This window comes from Odontomachus brunneus, unplaced genomic scaffold, assembly GCF_010583005.1.
Source record: "Odontomachus brunneus isolate Ranch 3 - 2012 unplaced genomic scaffold, Obru_v1 Obru_scaffold_178, whole genome shotgun sequence".
NCBI lineage: Eukaryota > Metazoa > Arthropoda > Insecta > Hymenoptera > Formicidae > Odontomachus > Odontomachus brunneus.
Window position 1 is genome coordinate 354,060 of NW_022639628.1, and position 19,340 is coordinate 373,399.

Sequence of the window (19,340 nt, forward strand, 5' to 3'; positions counted from 1 at the left end):
ATTATATATTTTAGAATAGAGCGCCATCTACTTCATTATATTTTATATGTAACGGCTAGCCAACGGCTAGACCACAAAGCTGATTCTATATTCCAATGAATAATCAAGCAGCTCTGAATTAGTAACGAGCTGGAAAATTTAATGGCCAGCTAGCTACTAGCTTCTGATTTGGGCCGGCTAGTTACATTTTTACTCGGGTACTCGAAATTTTCTGAATACACGAGAGCCTTTGTCCGTCGCGATCGCAAATTAACATCGCCGGTGGTTAACCACTATGCGCCGGTGTTTCTCTTTTGGTATCCAATAGCAACACTTCAACCCCGCTCACAACGAGCCCAATTTGACTAATTCGCTTATTTGTGTATTTTCTAATATCTCACGAGAGAGCACACGCCACTGCTGCTTGACGTGAACGAGATCCTGACACAGGCAATTAATCGGCCGCAATATCTTCCGTGGCGCATTCGCGCGTCAAATCGTCAAGAACGGCGGGATTCGATCAGAGGAGCGACGGACACATTCCGATCGCGGCGCAAAAATGTACAACGAAAGCGACCGGAGTGCATGCACCGTGTGTATCCAATGGGCGATATTCACATACGCCGGTGCTCGAACACGCGCTCACGACCGAGAGCGGCCGGCAGAACACGGAAATGATGGGCAGTTCTGTGCTGAAACGCGGCGATAGCCCACACTATCCCGCTCCACCTATTGCGTAAGACACTTTCGAGCCTAGCCGACGTTGCAGCGAAGTGTGGCAGAGTGCAAGTGGAGGCGCATGTCGCGCCGGTCCGTCTTTTGTGCGCTCCCGATTTCCTTCCCCGGCGAATCTATTTCTGACGTCGCGAGAAATTCCGACGCTTTTATTGCGACTTTTCTCCCCCTTGTCCCTCCCCTCCCTGGCCCCCTCCTGCCGCGTAACCGAGAATCTTTCGTGAAAAATCTGCTCTTTCGCAGCTGGCGAATTTACTTGCGATGCAACAGACGGCGGCCTCTCCACCGACAGCAATGTCAGCGCCTTGCGTTTCTTACCTTCAGTCCTGCGATCACGTATCATGTAACCACGTAACGTACTTTGAAAATTGTGATTCGACGCAAGTCGACGGTAAATCGACTCGAGACGGAACGGTCTATAGAATTAATTTTCCGGCCCGAGCGCGTCCTCGCAACTTTGCCGGAAGCTTGCGCTTGCAGCAAGACGTATAAGAGACACCGATACGCGATACGCGACTACAGACGCAACTATAGCGCGTTTGTTAGAGCCGTGCTGTAATATTTCCACTTGAAATTTAAGCGCGGCTTACCGAGGGCTCGCCGCAAAGCGTGCGATCGCGTTGTTGGTGAAAATTTAATTTACGCTTAAACTTTAAGCCGCTGCTCTTAAACCGAAGGCGCGCGCCGGACATAAATGGAATGTAAAGGAAACGCCGGTAGGGAAAAATTCCGAAGGAGCTTTCAACGACGAGACAAGACGCGTTTCCACTTTTTTCGCACTTCAATTAAGACAAACTGCAAACACGATCTGCGTGTTCGTTTCTGCCTTTTCGCCAAGTAGAATGCAGTTGCGTGTTACTTAACGGAGCTTGTCATTTCGCAACTTTAACTCTGACGTAACGCGTAACTTCGGTTTGAGCAGGGTGAAAAGCTATCGAAGCGCGAAGTGCGAATCAGACGGACGCGTTAGAATTAAAACGATCAAAGTTGCAGCTCACACTTAGTCTCTCTCTCTCTCTCTCTCTCTCTCTCTCTTTCTCTCCCTTGAATCAATTAAAGTTAGTACATTAGAGTTGCGTCGTGCGTCGAAGCACTGTGGTTAACCGTTCCATTACATTATATTACGCGCCATATTATAGGAATAGACATAAACTGTAATTATCGGTACCTCGAATTCAGCGGTGCGTTGCGCCACATAAAACGATATCCGTGCGAGTAAAACGCCTGATATGGAAAGATAATCCACGTGCGACGAATTCGCGAGCGGGGAGCGGTGGATCTTGCTACAAAATTCCACGAGGCTCGAGCTGTAGCCATGTATGTTCACGCGCGTTATTTGTTATTATAGATCCCACATATTGCTCTTGCAAATTATGCACACGGCGCATTTCCATTTCCCAATTATGCACAAAACGCGTTACATATGTGTCGGCGATATCTATTTAGTAAATCGCAGTATCATATAATCGAATAAGCGATAATAACTTATGTGCATTAGGCCGCACAGACTCACTTGACCCCGATATAACGCGGGTATTAGCAGCGTAATTAAACACATATCTCTTTTCTTGTTACATAGTCAATTGCGACAGCGTTTTGTAAATTAGATTGAAATAGTCTGCGATGTAGGAGCTGCGTGTATAACTGCGCATGATATGTAGCCGTTTCAGTAATGCGTGCAGCAATACGATGAGCAAATGGATCGCCTTGATGTTGCATATAACGATCCGGACGTGCAACGCACAAATTTAATCGTAAACACCGAAATTAGGTTGATCTCACTTCTCGATGCGTTAGTAACCCGAATCAATCAATGAATCAATCACTGGCTCGGACCCGCTCTGAATTCGCCTGACAAACTCGAAATAACCTTCAAAGTTGATGTGTTCTGAACATTCGGCGAGACTACGATCTTCTGACGAATGTTTTCGAGAAACTCTCACTGTAGAAACAATCTATTATACGCATACTGAAGGAAAAAATATCTGAAAATAAAAAAATCCACTTGGTGGGTGCTAGTGACATATTTACAGAAATCTAAATCCTCTCATTTAAATAGAATCAGCTGTTGTTCGTGAAAAGCTAAGTTTTTGGGAAAATGTGTATTTTCTTACGTGAAAAATATGTTACTTTTATGAATGTGTTATTACGTAACGACTGAAAATAAATGTGTTTCACTTGTTGGATATTTTTCCTCTCAGCGCAGGAGAACGCATTTTTCGAGCAAGCTTTACTTTCTACTCGTAGGTGCCGGACGCGCGAACGCGAGAGTCAAGTTTATCCGACTGATAATCGCGCGACTGTGCGACGCGACCGGCATCCGGCTCCGCGGGCGCAGCATCGCCGGATGCGCCGAGCTGCAGGCAACGCGGTGCAGGCAGACAGGTGATACCGGTCGACCTGGCGACTTACCTATCCGCTGGCTATAACGAGCGTGCGCGCACGTGCAATCGTTACCGCATTGCACGTCACCGACGAGCCGTCTCTCGTTTTCAGTCGGCAGCTCGCGCGCGCGTGCTGCGCCATCACATTATATTACATAGGAGGAAGTTTTCCCATGGATCTCCTCGTGTGTGTGCCGCGCGGTTTCATGAATAAAATTTCTCTAGTTTCACATCCTCGTGTTATGTAAAAATTGGAGCAAAAGCACGACGCGATTCGCTGCGACGCCACGGCAGGGTCGAGTCGCTTGAAAATGCAATGTTACAGGAGGGAGTCGTGCGCGCGCGCACGCATACGGGTGGGTGCGAATCGTCACCTTGGGCGAAGAGTAGGTATTCTTCGCGAAAATTGAGCTGCCGGGGGGATATATCGAGATGGAATATGTAAGCCTGCACACGCCGGGAATGCGCGCCGCCCGAGAAAGAAGGAGAGATACTGTAACTCCCGATTTAAATAAATAAATATGTAATATGCATACGAAGGCGCGCGTTCGTGCGGCGCAGCAAGGAGAGGTACGTCATAATTATGGATTCTACAGAGAATATTTATCCTCGCAGAGAGGGAGGGAGAGAGGGGAGGGATCGTACGCGCGTTAGTCGCAATAGGAGGCGTTAGCGGAAGGCAAATAAAGAGGAGAATTTTTCTGCGTATGCAAGATGGAAACGTGGTGAGTGTGAGAATAAATTAGCTGAGCGGGCAACAAAAATGTCATAGGAGCAAAGACCAAAGAAAGGATCTGTGTGTCGTGGACGTGTCCTTAAGGTCGCGCGGAGAAAGGAACATTACGGGCGCACACGAGCATTCCCGCCAATGTGTTACCGGCATTTTCTGAAACAGATAATTCAGTCTCGAAGTGCCGTGTGCCGAGCGAGTTCCAATGCTTCGGGCGGCACTCGTAGTCGATCATTATGTGATAACAGAGTAGAGATAGTTTCAGGAATCTATAACTGCAGCGAGCGGTATATTTATCGGACAATCTTCGATTCGACCCTGCTCGTCCCAAACGCTCGCACGGTTCGTACAGGTCAAATAGTTTGAGCAAATAAGCCTCGTTGGGCGAAATAATTCGACACACGCAAGTAATCCCACATCCGCGCGCGTGCCTGTTCGAGTCGAATAAATCGGCGCCTCCATTTCGATTCGATTCACGGGTATATCGGATCCGCGCGCGCGTCGCCGAGAAAGTTACTCTATCAGAAACGAACTCCTGGGATATCGACCGCAATGAGCCAATCGATACTCCATTGGTCCGCGAAAATCGCTCAATAATTCAGAACGGGCGCGCGGGACTAGATTCCGTGGCGCGATCGCGACGGCAGAAGCGGAAAAATCGAGATTGAGCCGCGATTACCGGTCGTGCCGGGGAAATATCGCGTTTGAACGCGAGAACGGGTTAATAATCGGCCTCGTAGCATTCAGCGCGGTTGGGTCGATAAGATCGATCGATCGCGTATAATTACCCGATAATTACGCGGCCGTTCTTTCGTCCGTTACAATCGTCGCGTTCATTGTCACCGTGCGAAAAAAAAAGAATGACGGCCGTTCGCCGCTGTTAATTGAGTAATTGCGCGAGTAATCGGCTGAGAGTGAGGCGACAATTAATAAATACTCGCGCGCGAACGGTCGTGTTCGCAGCTGGATCGGACCGGCTCGGCGCACCGTCCGAGGGTGAACGAGACCGAAAACAGCCAACAGCAACTGCCCGCATTGGGTTTATATATTCGAAACCGGTCAGGGCTGCCGAGCGAGGAAAGATACGTGCGCGCGACTTTCGCGATAGATCGACATTTTTCGCGGGCGCCAAATAATATAATGGCTTTCACTTCGTGGGCTGGAAAAGTCGCGGGCCGTGATAAACGGGCATCGTGCGGCAAAAGAGAACTAATTAATTGGATGTAATTGGCTGGTGTATATTTCGACACGTCGCACTCGATACCTTTAAAGCTGAGGTTCCCGCAATCGCACGTCGCACGGCCCTTGCGCGCGTGAGAGTTACAGCAACTTGTGTAATAATTTCTAAAGAAGAGACCATCGGCTATATCGCTAAACGAGAAGAATCTGATTCGAGTATTCGCAAAATTGCAAATACTATGAATTCCCATGATCGCGATGCACACGTAGCACACCTTTATTTGCTATAGTAATTCTACATACATAATCAGATACGTTATATCTTCTTTTCTTCTTTCAAGTGAAAGTATGCTGAATAAGCGAGAATATTAACATAAAAGTGTACTACGTACGCAATGTTGTAGAATCAACAAAGAATCTGATTGTATTTGCAACATTGCAAGTGCTATGGATTCGCGTGATACACACGCACTACACCTTTATTTAGTGTTCTCGCTTATTCAGCATACTTTCACTTGAAAACAAGAAGAAAAATACATAATACATCTGATTATGTGTATGTGTATATACAAAATTACTATTATTGAAACACCAACGACTCTTGCACGTCTTTTGTGACGGTAAGCGAAACTGAAATCGCACCGCTAGTAGCTGTTTGTTAAACGACGCTTTTATACATCGACTCCCCTTTTGCTGTAACAGCAACGCAACGATCATAGCGCAATTCCGAAATGATCGGACTCGTTGGATCGTCGGGTATCACTCCGGACAAACGGCGATCATAATTCAAATCGCTCACGACAGCGGGCGAACCCTTTAGCCCGTGTTTCCATCTTGTTGCCAGCTTCTAGCATAATGCGCTATAGCAGTTAGAATTAGTAGGTTGAGGTAATAAGTAACGAGCGACGGCGGCGGCGGCGGCGGCGGCAGGCAATCTATTTAGAAAAGAATTCAGGTCTCTTAAGGCCATTCAACGACCCGTAATTCCAACTCTTTAGAACGTTTCGCTTTTGCGCCAAACGTGAAACTCCTTTTCGATGCGAGTACCTCGTTTCCACGCAACGAACGGGTCATAATCAGGGCCGTGCTTCACCATTCTTGGATCTCCTTCCCTCTTTTTTCTTCTTTTTTTATTTTCTATTTTCTTTTTTATTTTTTTTTTTTTGGGTACACGACAGACGAACTTTTCGTGTGGCTTTTCGTCCGAATGTAAACTTTGAAAGTTACCTGCGATTTTTATTACTCGTATACCGCACGGATCGTGGTTTTTCATGAATAGTAATAACTCTCGGTTATTCGAACATCGTGGCCTTCTGCCTTTTTCCATGGAAAACATTCTGCATTTAAATGGACATAAAAAAAATAGATTATCCGTCTTAAAGCGGGCACTGCTGAAGCGAGCGCATCGCTCGGCTCGCCTGATCAGCCGAAGATCCGACCCCGAAAGGTCAGGACGTCATCTTCAATCGTGACTCTCCATTAAATGGCCTCTTTCTTTGACTTTCGTTGGTAGTCCAAAGTCCTGACAGAAGAATAATTGCTCCAAGCCAGGTTCACGCTACGTTACGCTTCGTCAATTTTCCTAGCTATTCTCTTATTATAATTAGTGAGATATAAGTAAAAGCAATGGTATGACGTCATGATGAAACACCGTGGGCCGTCATGTGAATCAGCCCAAAATGTCGCCCGCATTCGCCTCCATCATCTAAAAGCCCAGGCGAGTCCATTTCGCGATCACGGAACAATGATGCATCACCGGCGAAGGGTTGCCCAATTAACTGAGTGATCATTCGATGCTACCGTTGGCGTTGGCCACGCTGCACCTGCGCCGTCTACCGTGACCGGGAAGGAGTCCGATCGCGCCTAACGCTATAGCGTCAGCCAGGTGAACCGTGCACGGTGCTCGTGCATGCTATGCACCACGCCTGCGAGAGAGTAATATCATAGGTGACCAGGTAACCCGGGTGGTGCTCGGTTGCACTTGGTGTGGCCCGTCGCATAGAAGTCGAGCGTGTAGGCCACATGCTGGTGGGGCGGGAGGAGTAGGAGGCTGCTCTCTCGGCCATTAGACGTGGACATAGCCGACGAATACTCACGAGCAATCTACAACGGCAACCTCTATCGGCCGTAAAGGGGGGACCCCCCTTCGCCCTCAAACGGGTGGTGGGACTACCGCGTCGAGCGCTCGGTACGCCGTGGATTATAGTTTTTCTGGGGGGAGGGTGGTGGAGCGCCTTGCTTTCGAAAGGATGGTGATTGTGGAGCGTGTCCAGAGTAGAGTTAGGCGTATATAAGGCCCGCCGGCCCGGCCCAAGTCAGTCATTCACCGGACTACCAGCCCACAATACACACACCAAACATGAAGGCCTTTGTGAGTATTCCACACGGGGTTGGTGAGGTGTTCACGAGGTGTCGAGCCACCGCTCTCTCGTGGTATATCCGGCGCTTTCCGGCTTTGCGATCGGACTCTATTCGATTATTGCTCGCACAGATCTCTCTCGTCGCGATTCTGTCGTTCTAAAACGCGACTTCTCGTCTGTCTCAGAGTCATCACGCGTCTCTCCTGAGAATCATTCTAGCCTCTTGTGATCGCGCAGACACTTGTCTTCCTCGTTGCCTTTGACTCGGTCGTAATCGTCGCCGCGAGCAAACAGTGTCGCTCCGCGCTCTAAGACTTTCAACTATCTCGAAATTGCTCCGAGTCTTTAACGATATTGTTCGCAAGTTTCTCGTCTTTCTCTCGCAGCCGCCGCGCAACTTTACTTCCGCGAACGTTCTTCTCTCAAACGTTCCGTTCTGACGCTTCTTAATTGAAACTAAACAAGAAACGCGCTTAATGCAAGATTACATTTAGATTACACGGGATTATATCTGCAAGCGAGAGACAAACGCGAACATTTTGCAAGCCCGAGAGCTTTCGATTCACGTCGATGGCGTGCTGTCGCCGTAATGTCTCCATTGTACCGTTGCCTTTCTTCGCTTCTTACTGTATCCGCGATGATTATTCAATGTCACGGCTGAGGAGGTACTCTCACTGTTTTTCCTGACGGGCGGGCAGGCGAGCAGGCAGACAGACAGACAGACAGACGCACAAACAGACGAACTGGCACTGTCCTCCTTACGACTTTCATTCATAAAGCGAGAAATCTCAGCGCACATCGTGCGCCGACCGGGAACCGGTTGTGGTAGTATCATCATCGTCATTGAGTAAACGGAGTAACTCGCGACCGGTTCTACTCCCGACGCATCTTCATTCACGGCTTCCTCGAGCGCGTTTGAACGCCGCACGCACTCTATCATTGCATTCCTCGACTTTCGCTATCGTTTGTCTTCACATATATCTCCGCGTACGGACACGCCGTTATTCCATCTTGCTCATCCTGAAAGCGTAACGGTCTTGACTCGGACTTTCCAACGCCGCGAATATCGCGAATATCGCCAATAATCCGCGAATAACAATATGTCCCTTGTTACGAAAGAGAAAGAGCGCCCAGCCATGCCTTCGCAAATGCCGCGCGCTCGACGGAAATAGAGAGCCGCGCCGCGGATCGCGATTTTGAAATCGACACGATCGATCCTTTTCCGATCGCGAGGTCGCGGGAACGCGCGGTCGACCACGTCACACGAGAGCGCGGCCGCGAGATAGTCGGTACGTTCATTCGTTCGTTCCGCGTAAACGGGATGTGAAAGTTTCGCGAAGTCGTTAGATATGCATAATTCCAGGCCGCGGTGCCATTTAGGCTCGCAACGTCTCGAGTCGGGCGTGACACATGCACCGCGAGACCGTCTACTAATACCATTCGCATGCAAACGAAAAATAACCGGTTACGTCGGCACCGGCGCAGCACGGCGTCGATACACCTAATCAGCCGATTGCTCGGGTCTACGGCCGCATGAAACACTTCCTTTCTAAACGCCACTTCCCATATTACGAGCTGCAGGCGTTACGACCACGAACGTGCCTATCGCGGGACGTGACGTAACGCGCCGATACGTTCGATCCGACTCTGATTCCGCGCTTTACGGGATATTCCTTGATCCGCCAATTCTTTCAATCAATGTGCTCGCGTTGGGAAAATCAATTTTCACGAAGTTTCCAACGAAATTCGGTTGTCTCCAGCTCACTTCTCGAGTCACAAACACGCGCGATCAGCAGCCGATTAATTATGAATCTCGTGCAACACCGCGCGTTACAGCGCGATCGGCAATAACTCGTTCGCGCGGATTTTATGCAATCGCGGGCAAGCGAGCGGGCAACTACTTTTTCTGCGGTTCGACGATACGCATTGCAACTTAGGAGCACGCACTGGCCTATTAAAAGCGGGTACCCTGGAAGAGTTTCTTCTCCTAATATGGTCATTAGGAGTGGAGTGACCAGGGTGTCCGAGAGGAGGGAGATCAGCGCGCTGATTGCGAAACGTTACGGCGAATAGTTACGGACGATCGCGCGAATCTCGTCCCGACGAGACTTTTCCATCGCGGGGCAATCGCGGGGCACGAACTGATGAGATCATCTCGGAGGATCTAGAAACTTCCCTCACGCGAGATATTTCCGTTGTTTTGGAGTTCTCGCGATCGAGCCGGCGTTCGCGGAAATCGAAAGTGAAAGCCGCGGTTATGTTGCCCGGGCATCGCGGTAGTCAGGCCGTAATCGGCGCCAAGCCAATGGAAATCCAGATCCGTAACAGCGATAGCTCGCCGAGGCGCACGCAATGCTTCCGTAAACCAACTAGCGCGAGCTCACGCAACTCGTCGGCCTGGGTGTTGAACGTGCCGTTTCAGCCGTTCATCCCCGAGAGCAGCCGTTCCGCGCTGTTTCGCGAACTCGCGGCAGTCGGTTTAATTCGATCGTCTCTTCCAGATTGTGTTCGCCTGCTTAGCGGTGGCGACGGCTCGTGCCGGTATCGCCGGTGGATATGGCGGCCACTATGGTGGTTATGGTGGTCACGGTTTGGCCATCACTGGACACGGAATCAACGGTGGACATGGTCTGAGCGGTGGACTCGCCGCTGGCGCTGGAACCGCTGCCTCCCTCCAGGGTGGTGCCTCCAGCTTGGGATCTGGTGGTCTTGGTGCCAGCTATGCTGCTGGTGCTGCGGCGGCGGCTGGCGCTGCTGGAGTTCAGCAGATCGTCTCCGGTGGTGCGTAACTGCGTTCCATTCCGGTGAAATATCACCACGATGAGTTTCGCGATGGGGCCACTCGCTAATCGCTCGCTCTGCCCGCAGGAGTCTATGGTGGCAGGTCTGACATCGGACCCGCTGAGGGACCCAAGGCCAACGTTGGACCCCAGACTGGACCGTCTGATCTTGTTGGACCCCAGGAAGGCGCCAAGTCCGTTGGTGGACCTCGCACTGGACCGGCCAGCCTTGTAGGACCCGCTGCTGGCCCATCCACCCTTGTTGGACCGTCTCAGGGAACCGCCACCCTTGTTGGACCTTCCCAGGCTACCGCTAACCTCGTTGGACCTAGCTACGGAGGTGTTGCCTTCTACGCTGGTGCTGGCAATGTTAACGGTGATGATGGAAGCTCTGGAGCTGCTGGAGCTGCCGCGCCCGGTGGTACGTTCCCGCCGATCAGATGAATCAGTGACACGCAAAGCTGATTCAGCTGAGACAATTGGCTCTGTTAAATGTACTCGGCACAAATATCCTAACGCGGTCATTAATGGTCTACCTTCTCCAACAGGTGGTCTCGGAGGTGGTCTCGGAGGTGGATTCGGAGGTGGTTTCGGAGGTGGCGCTGGTGCCATCGCTGTCATCGGCGGTGGTGGTGGTGGATTCGGTGGTGCCCTCGGTGGCGGTGATGCCGGAGTTGCTGTGATCAACGGACCGTCTGGCGCCATCCACGCCGGACTCGGCGCTCACGGAGCTGTCATCCCCGCGCCCGTTGGCAAGTGGTAGACGTTTTAAGACCCCAGCGATCTCGGCTCGGCGACGGCGGCAAACCCACCACAGTCACTTACCGGTCTCAAACGATCCTCAAACGCGCTCAACGTCTTCTTCCCAAAGCTTCGTCCAGTCTCGGAACATGGTCGGGCCGCCTGGCGCTAGTGATATGATCAGTAGACGCTCGGAATAAACGCTCGATCGGTCGTACGTATGGACACCGCGAGCCGAAGAAGCGCGAACCGAAAGACGGACGCGTCCTGTCGGGTCTGATAAGATCGTCGGGGACGCGACACCGAGGTACGGGCCATTCGTGATCCGCGACTTGGCGTCGTTTTCTCCTCGTTATCGACCCGGGTGTCCGTTACAGTCGGGCGACTTGGGTAAAATTTAGTCAATTTCCGTTCATCGACCGACCGATAGAGGGAAATCGACTCGAGTCGCGATTGCCGATCTCGGTTGACGACCTTCCGGGGTCGTCTCAAACACCTCGTCGCTTCCCGACGCGCTTTCGCCCGCGATCGGCGAGAATGTCGCGTCTCTCGGACCACGATACGACACCCACCGCGCACTCTCCGAGTCGTAACGTCACCCGTGCACACCCGCGAAGGCGTCACGCACACGCTGCACCGTCATGGGCCTAGCCAGTGGACAAGCTTTGGTACTTCGTCTCGTCGGACCAACTGGATCTGTTCTGTTTTCTGAACACCTACCGTTGTTCCGGCTAAACCTTCTTCTCTTACGTCTTCCACCATCCGTAAGGCCGCCGCTCTTCACACACATATTACTATTTCTCTCTTTTTCCATGGGTCAGGGCGCGTCGCGCCCTTCCCACATGTTGTTATACTTACCGCCGCACCCAAGCATACATATTATTATTACATACTCGTCCATGCGCATATGTCTTCTTTTTATATATATATGTATACATACTATTACTATTACCTTCGCGCATATATATATATATGAACACATTGCCACACGCGCGCACACACACACACACTATATTGCTATATGTGTACTCGTATATATACACACAAATACACATATATTATATAATCGTGTTATATGTTAGTGAAAAGGAGAGACCGGTAGATTATGGTAGGTCAGCCTTTCTCGTGAGTGAATGAATGTACATAGACGGCGCGCCGCCGCCGGCCCCCGACCCCGCCCGCCCTCGTCATACCCTTTCTTTGCGATCACGACTAGCACCCCACCACCACCATAGATAGATACCACATATTTATATATAGAGAGCCGTTTATACATTTATACAATACTTTATATAAAATAAAGCATCAGTATTTAAAAAATTCACTCTTGTCTATTCGTACCTTGCTGCTTTCGCTCTTTCGTCTAAATCTCAGTGTATTTTCTCTCGATCTTAAAGACCGCGCCACTCATTTGCTAGTAAAATATTAGAAAGCAGAATAAACAGTTTATTTGCTACTGAGCGTTGGCAAACGTTGCAGCAAAAAAGTAATATTCCGCTAATTCGTATTCCAATATCTCTGTTAATTTTGTCGATTCTCACAAGTCTGAAAATATAGACATATAGACATAAGCAGATGAAATCTGCTAATCATTAAAAATACACAGATATTGCTGTAGCCCTTGCCATTGCAATGTCGATAACAATTTTAGTGAACGTTAAAGATTAGTGATTTGTAAGTATTTATATCTCAATCATATAGAATGCACATGAATTACGCTAGAATTTATGAAAGTTAATATTCAGCTAACACGATCATCTGTCTAATGTACCTAACTTATTGGATATCAGTTTGCGGGCCGATCAAATGGATTAATTCGAAATATTGGACCACGAGGAAAGGAATAATAACGGGAACCAATATCAAGCAACTGCATTAATCATTGTCGACAAAAAAGAAGAAGAGAGAAAGAAGAAAGAAGAGTAGAAAGAACAGAGAAAAAATATCACGTGCCACAATCAATCACTTAATCGTCTTCATTAAACCAATTTCCCCTGCGCTTAGCACCATAAATCATAAATATAATATTTTTGCGTATAATATTTTTAAAATGGAACTAATATGTCAATCCTATATTTTAAATTTGACGTTTTCGATCATCCAATACAAATTTTCGAGGAATAGAAGACTTCAATAATTGTAAGTATCACATTTCTAATTAATACGCGAGCAAAATAATTTTTCACGTTTTATATAGAGTATAATCAATCAAGAAAGATCGAACAATATTGATCCTAAGTATTTCTCAATATAATATAATATCTAAAGAATTTTATTGTTACAATTATGCTTGATTATGAATGTATTAATAATTTTATTTTTTTCAGAATATTGAAGAGGATCAAGCGTACTATTCCATGTAAAATTATTATACGCACAGAAAATATATAACCTAGTTAATAATATCTACTTAAGTTTATAATGTTCCAAATTATATGTTAAGCGAAAAGCACTAGTTGTTAATATACAATCGAAGAATTTATAAACATATACAAAATGTGAACGTACATAAAAATATTCGTCAATGATAGATATATTGGCCGCGCGACGATTTTTTTATTTTTTGCAGACAAGAGCGTAAAATGTGTGGATGAAATTACATATTATTATATTTTCTCCGATGTTATTACAATTTTGTGTAAAATATCTGCTTGTTAAATTATATAGTTGAGTGTACAAATACTGTAACATAAGCTTCGTTATTTCGATAGATTGTTACCAGCGAATCGTGGACGATTAGCTTTGATATACGGGTACTGTAACAATGTTAATTACATAAAATTTAATCGCAAAGAGATCCGCGTTGGTCTCCCGTATCGAAAACGGATAATATCCCTTTAAGTACAGGTATCTTTTGTGAGATAAATGTGATAATTAGAACATGATAAGGACGAAACAGGAGAAGGAATAGAGATTTGTTTTTATGCATGTAAAGGGATTTCTGTTTTGATCGCAGTGTATCGTGAACATTCATGCATTTTATCGTACTTTGCATATCAAGAAACCAAGTGTGCTTTGTCGGATTTGTCGCAGATTCTCTCTCGAGTGTCTATAAAAGGGTTGTAAATCTTTCCCGCTGAGCACACTGAGTACGCTGAGCACAGTGGACGGTGCTTTTACGTTTCTGCAACGGACCACAAATAAAATAAAAAGCTATAGATGTGTGTTAAGCTCCCGGGCGAATGGAACCTCTTCGACAGCAGGAGCATTGACTGATGTGGCAGAGAACATGAAACGTGGATGCTCGTGTCTCTTTTTTATTTCGACCCATTCCCACTCTTTACTACTTTTCCACGAAACAGAAATAGTACGTTCCGCCGATTCTCCGGCTCTCTAGCACCCGAAAAAGTCATATTTTCTTGAAACACTTTAGCCTTTCAATAGAGGGTGGGGAGATATCCGTATATAAAATTCAAGAATAGAATGTCGTGAGTTTCAAATAGTATTATAATCTTTATTTTTGCTGATCTCTATTCTTTCTTGAAAGCCTTTTCTAACTTATCGCTCTACGTGACATCTGGAAATAGAATTAATTACGAACACCAGTGCAATTTCTATCGACACGACTCGAAACCGTTCATCGATGCGTCCATTTAATGAGTCCGCGTTTCGACGTTTAACAATGTCAATTCATGAATATAAAGATTGAACGGAGCAACAAATCTGTGGCGTTGTTATTTTGAAAATAGAAATAATATTTTGCCTTACTAAAATATTTTCTTGCCGGCGGAGTACGTTCTTTTTAAAAATTAATCACATTTACCTTATTGAGACAATTTTGGTATAGCTGCTCCGCGTAAAGTTTTTGTTTATTAATATAATTATTAATGTATACTGTTCAATGATTCCAACGGAGTTGCAAACGGGTAGCAAAGTCGTAAAAAACTAAGCCACATATATGTATGAAAATAAATCACAACGACTTGATAAAAAATAATCTTTCTCTAATATTATCTTATTATAAATAATATGTACTTTATCAAGGAAGATTGGGATTCATCAGAAAAGATATTTTGAAAAATGGTTCTATATCTATATGTGTAAATATTTTTCTCAAATGTGAGGGGCATAAAACCAAGGGCCAGCTTACGGATTACGTTCTATGAAATTCTACATGCTTACGTGGAAACATAAAGAACTGAGGCACAAGCAATATTAAGATATTCTTGCGAAAAGTCGTAAGTTGTGTCATGGAAGTCATACCTTTCGTAATACCCGCCAGGGAATAATTAGTAGAGATGGAAGCCTATCAGAATGCCGGATATGGAGAGGCACGGTCCTTTCACTCTCGGGGGTGTGCGATTACTGCACAAGTTCCTAGAAGAATTTATTGATGAGGTTATTGGTATAAGATTGTTCCATTTTTACGGTCAAGGTTACCTCGCGCTCATAGGAGATTTAGCTAGATATCTCATAGCCTCTGCGGATGTATATCGTGTTAACAAAACACGCGCACGCGAGTTACGGAGATTATGGTAATAAATAAGTTGTTTTTTTTCAAAAGTGAAACACAGTTTTTTGAAACACCAAACTTTTGCGGAATAGAACATTCCTTTCGCGTGTCATGAAATTTACGAATACTTTGCGTAATGAAAAAATTTTCGCAATTTTTGTAATTGATAACATCCTCTTTTTTGTTTTTAAGAAACTTTGCGACAACATCTTACACTTCCCATAGTCTCACACAGAGCGCCGAGTAGATTGCATGCTCCCATAAACATCGCGATGCATTGCATCTGTGCTGCGCCGTAGACAATGACTGCAAATGTCAGTCTCACCATTAGCATTGATCACGCTCAATCGCGCCGGGGCAACCGTTCCTCCTTCAATCGCTTCACGTAGGTACGAATTTTCAGAACGTGATGCCGCGGATAAAGTTGTAACGCTTCGCGAAGCATTTACAAACACGTAGCACTTTAATGCAAGTAAAACAGAATTGATTACACTTAAAGGTCGAATTTCCGATTTCTTTCACGGATGCGCGCACCTTTACCCTCTATTCGTCCACCAGGGCATTCATTCTCTTCTTCTAACGAACACACGTGTCTTTTCATGCGAACTTGGAGGATTTATCCATGTGTGATTTTAATTTCGCAGCGAGTTGCTGCGATTTCTTTAAAAAAGGACAATTCTATTTTCTTAATTTGACTGTAAGAGTAATTTGAATAATTGCAAATTCAAAGAAAGAAATAATAATATTTGAAAATTGTACAAGAAATCCTTTAAATAAATTTATTTTATGTTGCACGTAACACACAATTAATAACGTGTATGAATATTATTGAAGAATAAGTATACTTGTATAAAAATAATATTAAAATAAGACCGTGTAAAATAAAAAAAATTTTGTGTTTAAAATATATTTTTCTACGACAAGTTCATGTATAGAAATTCTCATGTTATCTCGATATTATCATTAGAAACGTAATATTCGCGCGGAATTGGAGCATTTAAGATCGCAGCTTTCATCGTGCCCGTAAAGGTCGAATGCGAGATGTCGGTTTACCTCATCGGTTATATATCACACTGAAAAGCACATTAATTCCTGAGAACTCGGCTCTTTCTCAGCCAGCGTGGTCTCGACGTCTGCGTCGATTCACCTTGCAAGCCGCATAAATTGCAACCTAGAACTTCGTCATACGACAAACAGCTGCATTCATTTATGAGAACGTTATGCATTATATCGAACTTTAAATATTTACTTTAAATAATTATTTCTTCACAGTAAGAGGTGCAATATTGTGCGACATACAAGGCATTATTAAACAGTAAAGGAAATCCAAAATATAATCCAAAACGGAATCCAAAGTGGATGACGAATTCGAAAAAAATCGACAATGTTGAGGCAATCGTCAAAATATAATATTAGATAATATCAGCACTGACGTAATCACACTATTTTTTTTAAATAATTCTTATACATATAGATTTTGTATAAATGTGTACTGCTCTGTTTTTTATATATTTAGAGAAAAGTATAACACCACGCACATATAAAAATCTCTCTGCAAACTTCTCATATATTTGTATACTTCTCTTAATTCTTATAAATTCAACAAAGCTCTGGAATTTTTCTATGCGAAGAAAATGTGCGTTTGGTATATACGAACTATAAAACTTTTGTATCAAGTTTATTTTTAAGCTATCTGACAGTTTGAAATATCAATTTTGAAATTTTCTATCATTTTTGTCACATATTAAGCAACACTCTAATTAATTTTTATTCATACTTTCTGCATAACTAATACGACGTAAACTTTCCAGAAGGGAAGTCAGTATTTTGTTACTAAAGTTTTCAAGTACAAGTTCATTCCCTTAACTTCAGTTGAAAGATAAAACTTGAGACGATCTCGGATCATTAAAAAATATTCAGTAAATTCGTTGCACAATTAGCGATTTTATAAACTTTTTATCCTACGGAATTCTAGTTCTATACAACGAACTCGCTCGTGAATTTGACGTGTAGTTGGCACTACACGCCAACACAAGGAACAATATATTACGATATGCACCATCACTGATCGATTATGTGTATTTAACGCCTATATGGTGACCTATGATCTTATAATATGTCATATTCTCACAATAAACGCCGTTAGATTAGCGCTTGTAATTGAATGTGTTTCTCGACGTTGCCTGAAATTCTGCAGATGTAATAATGTAAATCATATTACGTTATCTGAATATTTAAGATAATTGCACATGCATCACATATACGCGCATACGTAAATCTCAGCTCTCTATATCTTGTTATGTTTACATTCGGTTGATTCCGACGGCACTAGTCATCATTATGCATAGGAATTTCTATTTTTACCACGAGGGAGGTACCGACTAGTTTTTTCAAGATATCCCGTGTACGACCTGTGATCTTCGGGATTATAGGCTCGATTGCCCTTCTCCCGAATGACTCAATCGCCGGTGGTCACGCAATTCAGAATTCAAAATCCAAGTAGCCGGGCTCCTCAAAGAAGTTTATTATTCCCGATTCGATGAGAATTACTCACTTTCTGTGATTGAAAGCGATTTGTTGCAAGAGATGGTGTAAGGCGTATCTTTGTTCTCAACGACGCGATTATGCAACGCACGAATGCCGTGGAACGGGGGTAAATTAATGTATGTAATTACCGCTCCACAGTGAGTCATTTTTAATGTAATATAATTATATATATTTAATGCGATGTTATTATATTGGATATATAACTATTGATATATATCTGTTGTGTCTAAGAAACACAATCCATAAAAATAAATAAAAACGTATGGAAAGATTATTAACTTATAAAATATATAAAATATATTTTATTAAGAAAAAATGTTAGAAAATAATTGCGTTTTTTTCACGTCGTTATCTTCCCTCCCCCCAAATAAAAAATAATGAAGAATCACATGATAATCTGTCTATAAATTTTATCTTCGAAACGTGATACGTAAAATATAAATAAAATATAAGTTAATCGAGTAATTTATTTATGAAAACTTGATATATGATATTTGAAGTCTTCTGGAAACTAACTTGTGCCACCAGTTACATCCATAGAGATGAAAATCTGTAGACGAGACGAACTTTACGCGAGAGATAATTTTTCGAGCCCCAACGTAACAGATAAACTTATTTTAACTTTTTCCCAGGGATTCGTCCGTGGAAGTCGCTCGACGAGTCGCGACGGGACCGAGGGTGGGTGTGTCACAAACGCTGATCTTACACAACGCACAAGATTCCATTGCAGACGAGCATGACTCGAAAGGACAAACTGGGTCACACGTATATCGTAACAATTGCATATACGCGACCATAAAAAAATTGCAATTGCAGTAAAAAAGTACGAGGTCTTGTCCTAAAGTCAAATGCTTGCTCTGACATCGCTTGCTTGGCTTGCTTGGCATCGAAACTTTCCAAGACGAAAAGACTGAAAAAAGCCACTGCGAAAACTTTCGCAGAAAAAGATAATAGAAACCTTCTGTGTTTTTTCTTTCAAAGTAACTGAGATAATTAAGTTTATCCAAGACAATTAGGTGCGCCTTCTCGAGTGTTCTGTTCTACAGAATTAATTTAAAAAATTTTTAGCGTTACATTCGTTTATTATTAAATAATAAAATCAGCATGCGCGCGAAAGACATGTCCTAAATACAATTTAAAAATGTCTATTTAGAAATGATATATTTAGATCCGCAATTACGTATCTGACGTTAGTCTGCAAGTCGAAACGTATGGTTCAAACAAAGGAGGTTGATTCTGAAATTTCTTAGCTAGGAGTTCCTGGCGAAGGTCGCGCAAGGGGTCCATGTCCAAAGGGTGGGTGTGTCGGATAGTGACCTTCTTACACAATGAACGAGAGACTACATCGTCAACGGATATGATTTGAAGGGATCAGCGGGGGCGCGGTCGGAGATCCTAGAGACGTATATAAAGTCCGCCGAAGTCGGCTGTAGGCACATTCGAGCAATCGCC

General features: G+C 44.7%; 1 protein-coding gene across 1 annotated transcript; it reads left to right on the forward strand.

Annotated features, from left to right (window-relative positions):
* Positions 1–7,336: 7,336 nt before the first annotated feature.
* LOC116851567 (glycine-rich cell wall structural protein-like) lies at positions 7,337–11,894 on the forward strand. The gene is made up of 4 exons (XM_032831116.1): positions 7,337–7,378; positions 9,869–10,148; positions 10,236–10,568; positions 10,696–11,894. The coding sequence occupies exons 1-4, from the start codon at positions 7,367–7,369 to the stop codon at positions 10,908–10,910; spliced, it is 840 nt and encodes a 279-aa protein (XP_032687007.1). The 5' UTR covers positions 7,337–7,366; the 3' UTR covers positions 10,911–11,894.
* Positions 11,895–19,340: the final 7,446 nt, after the last annotated feature.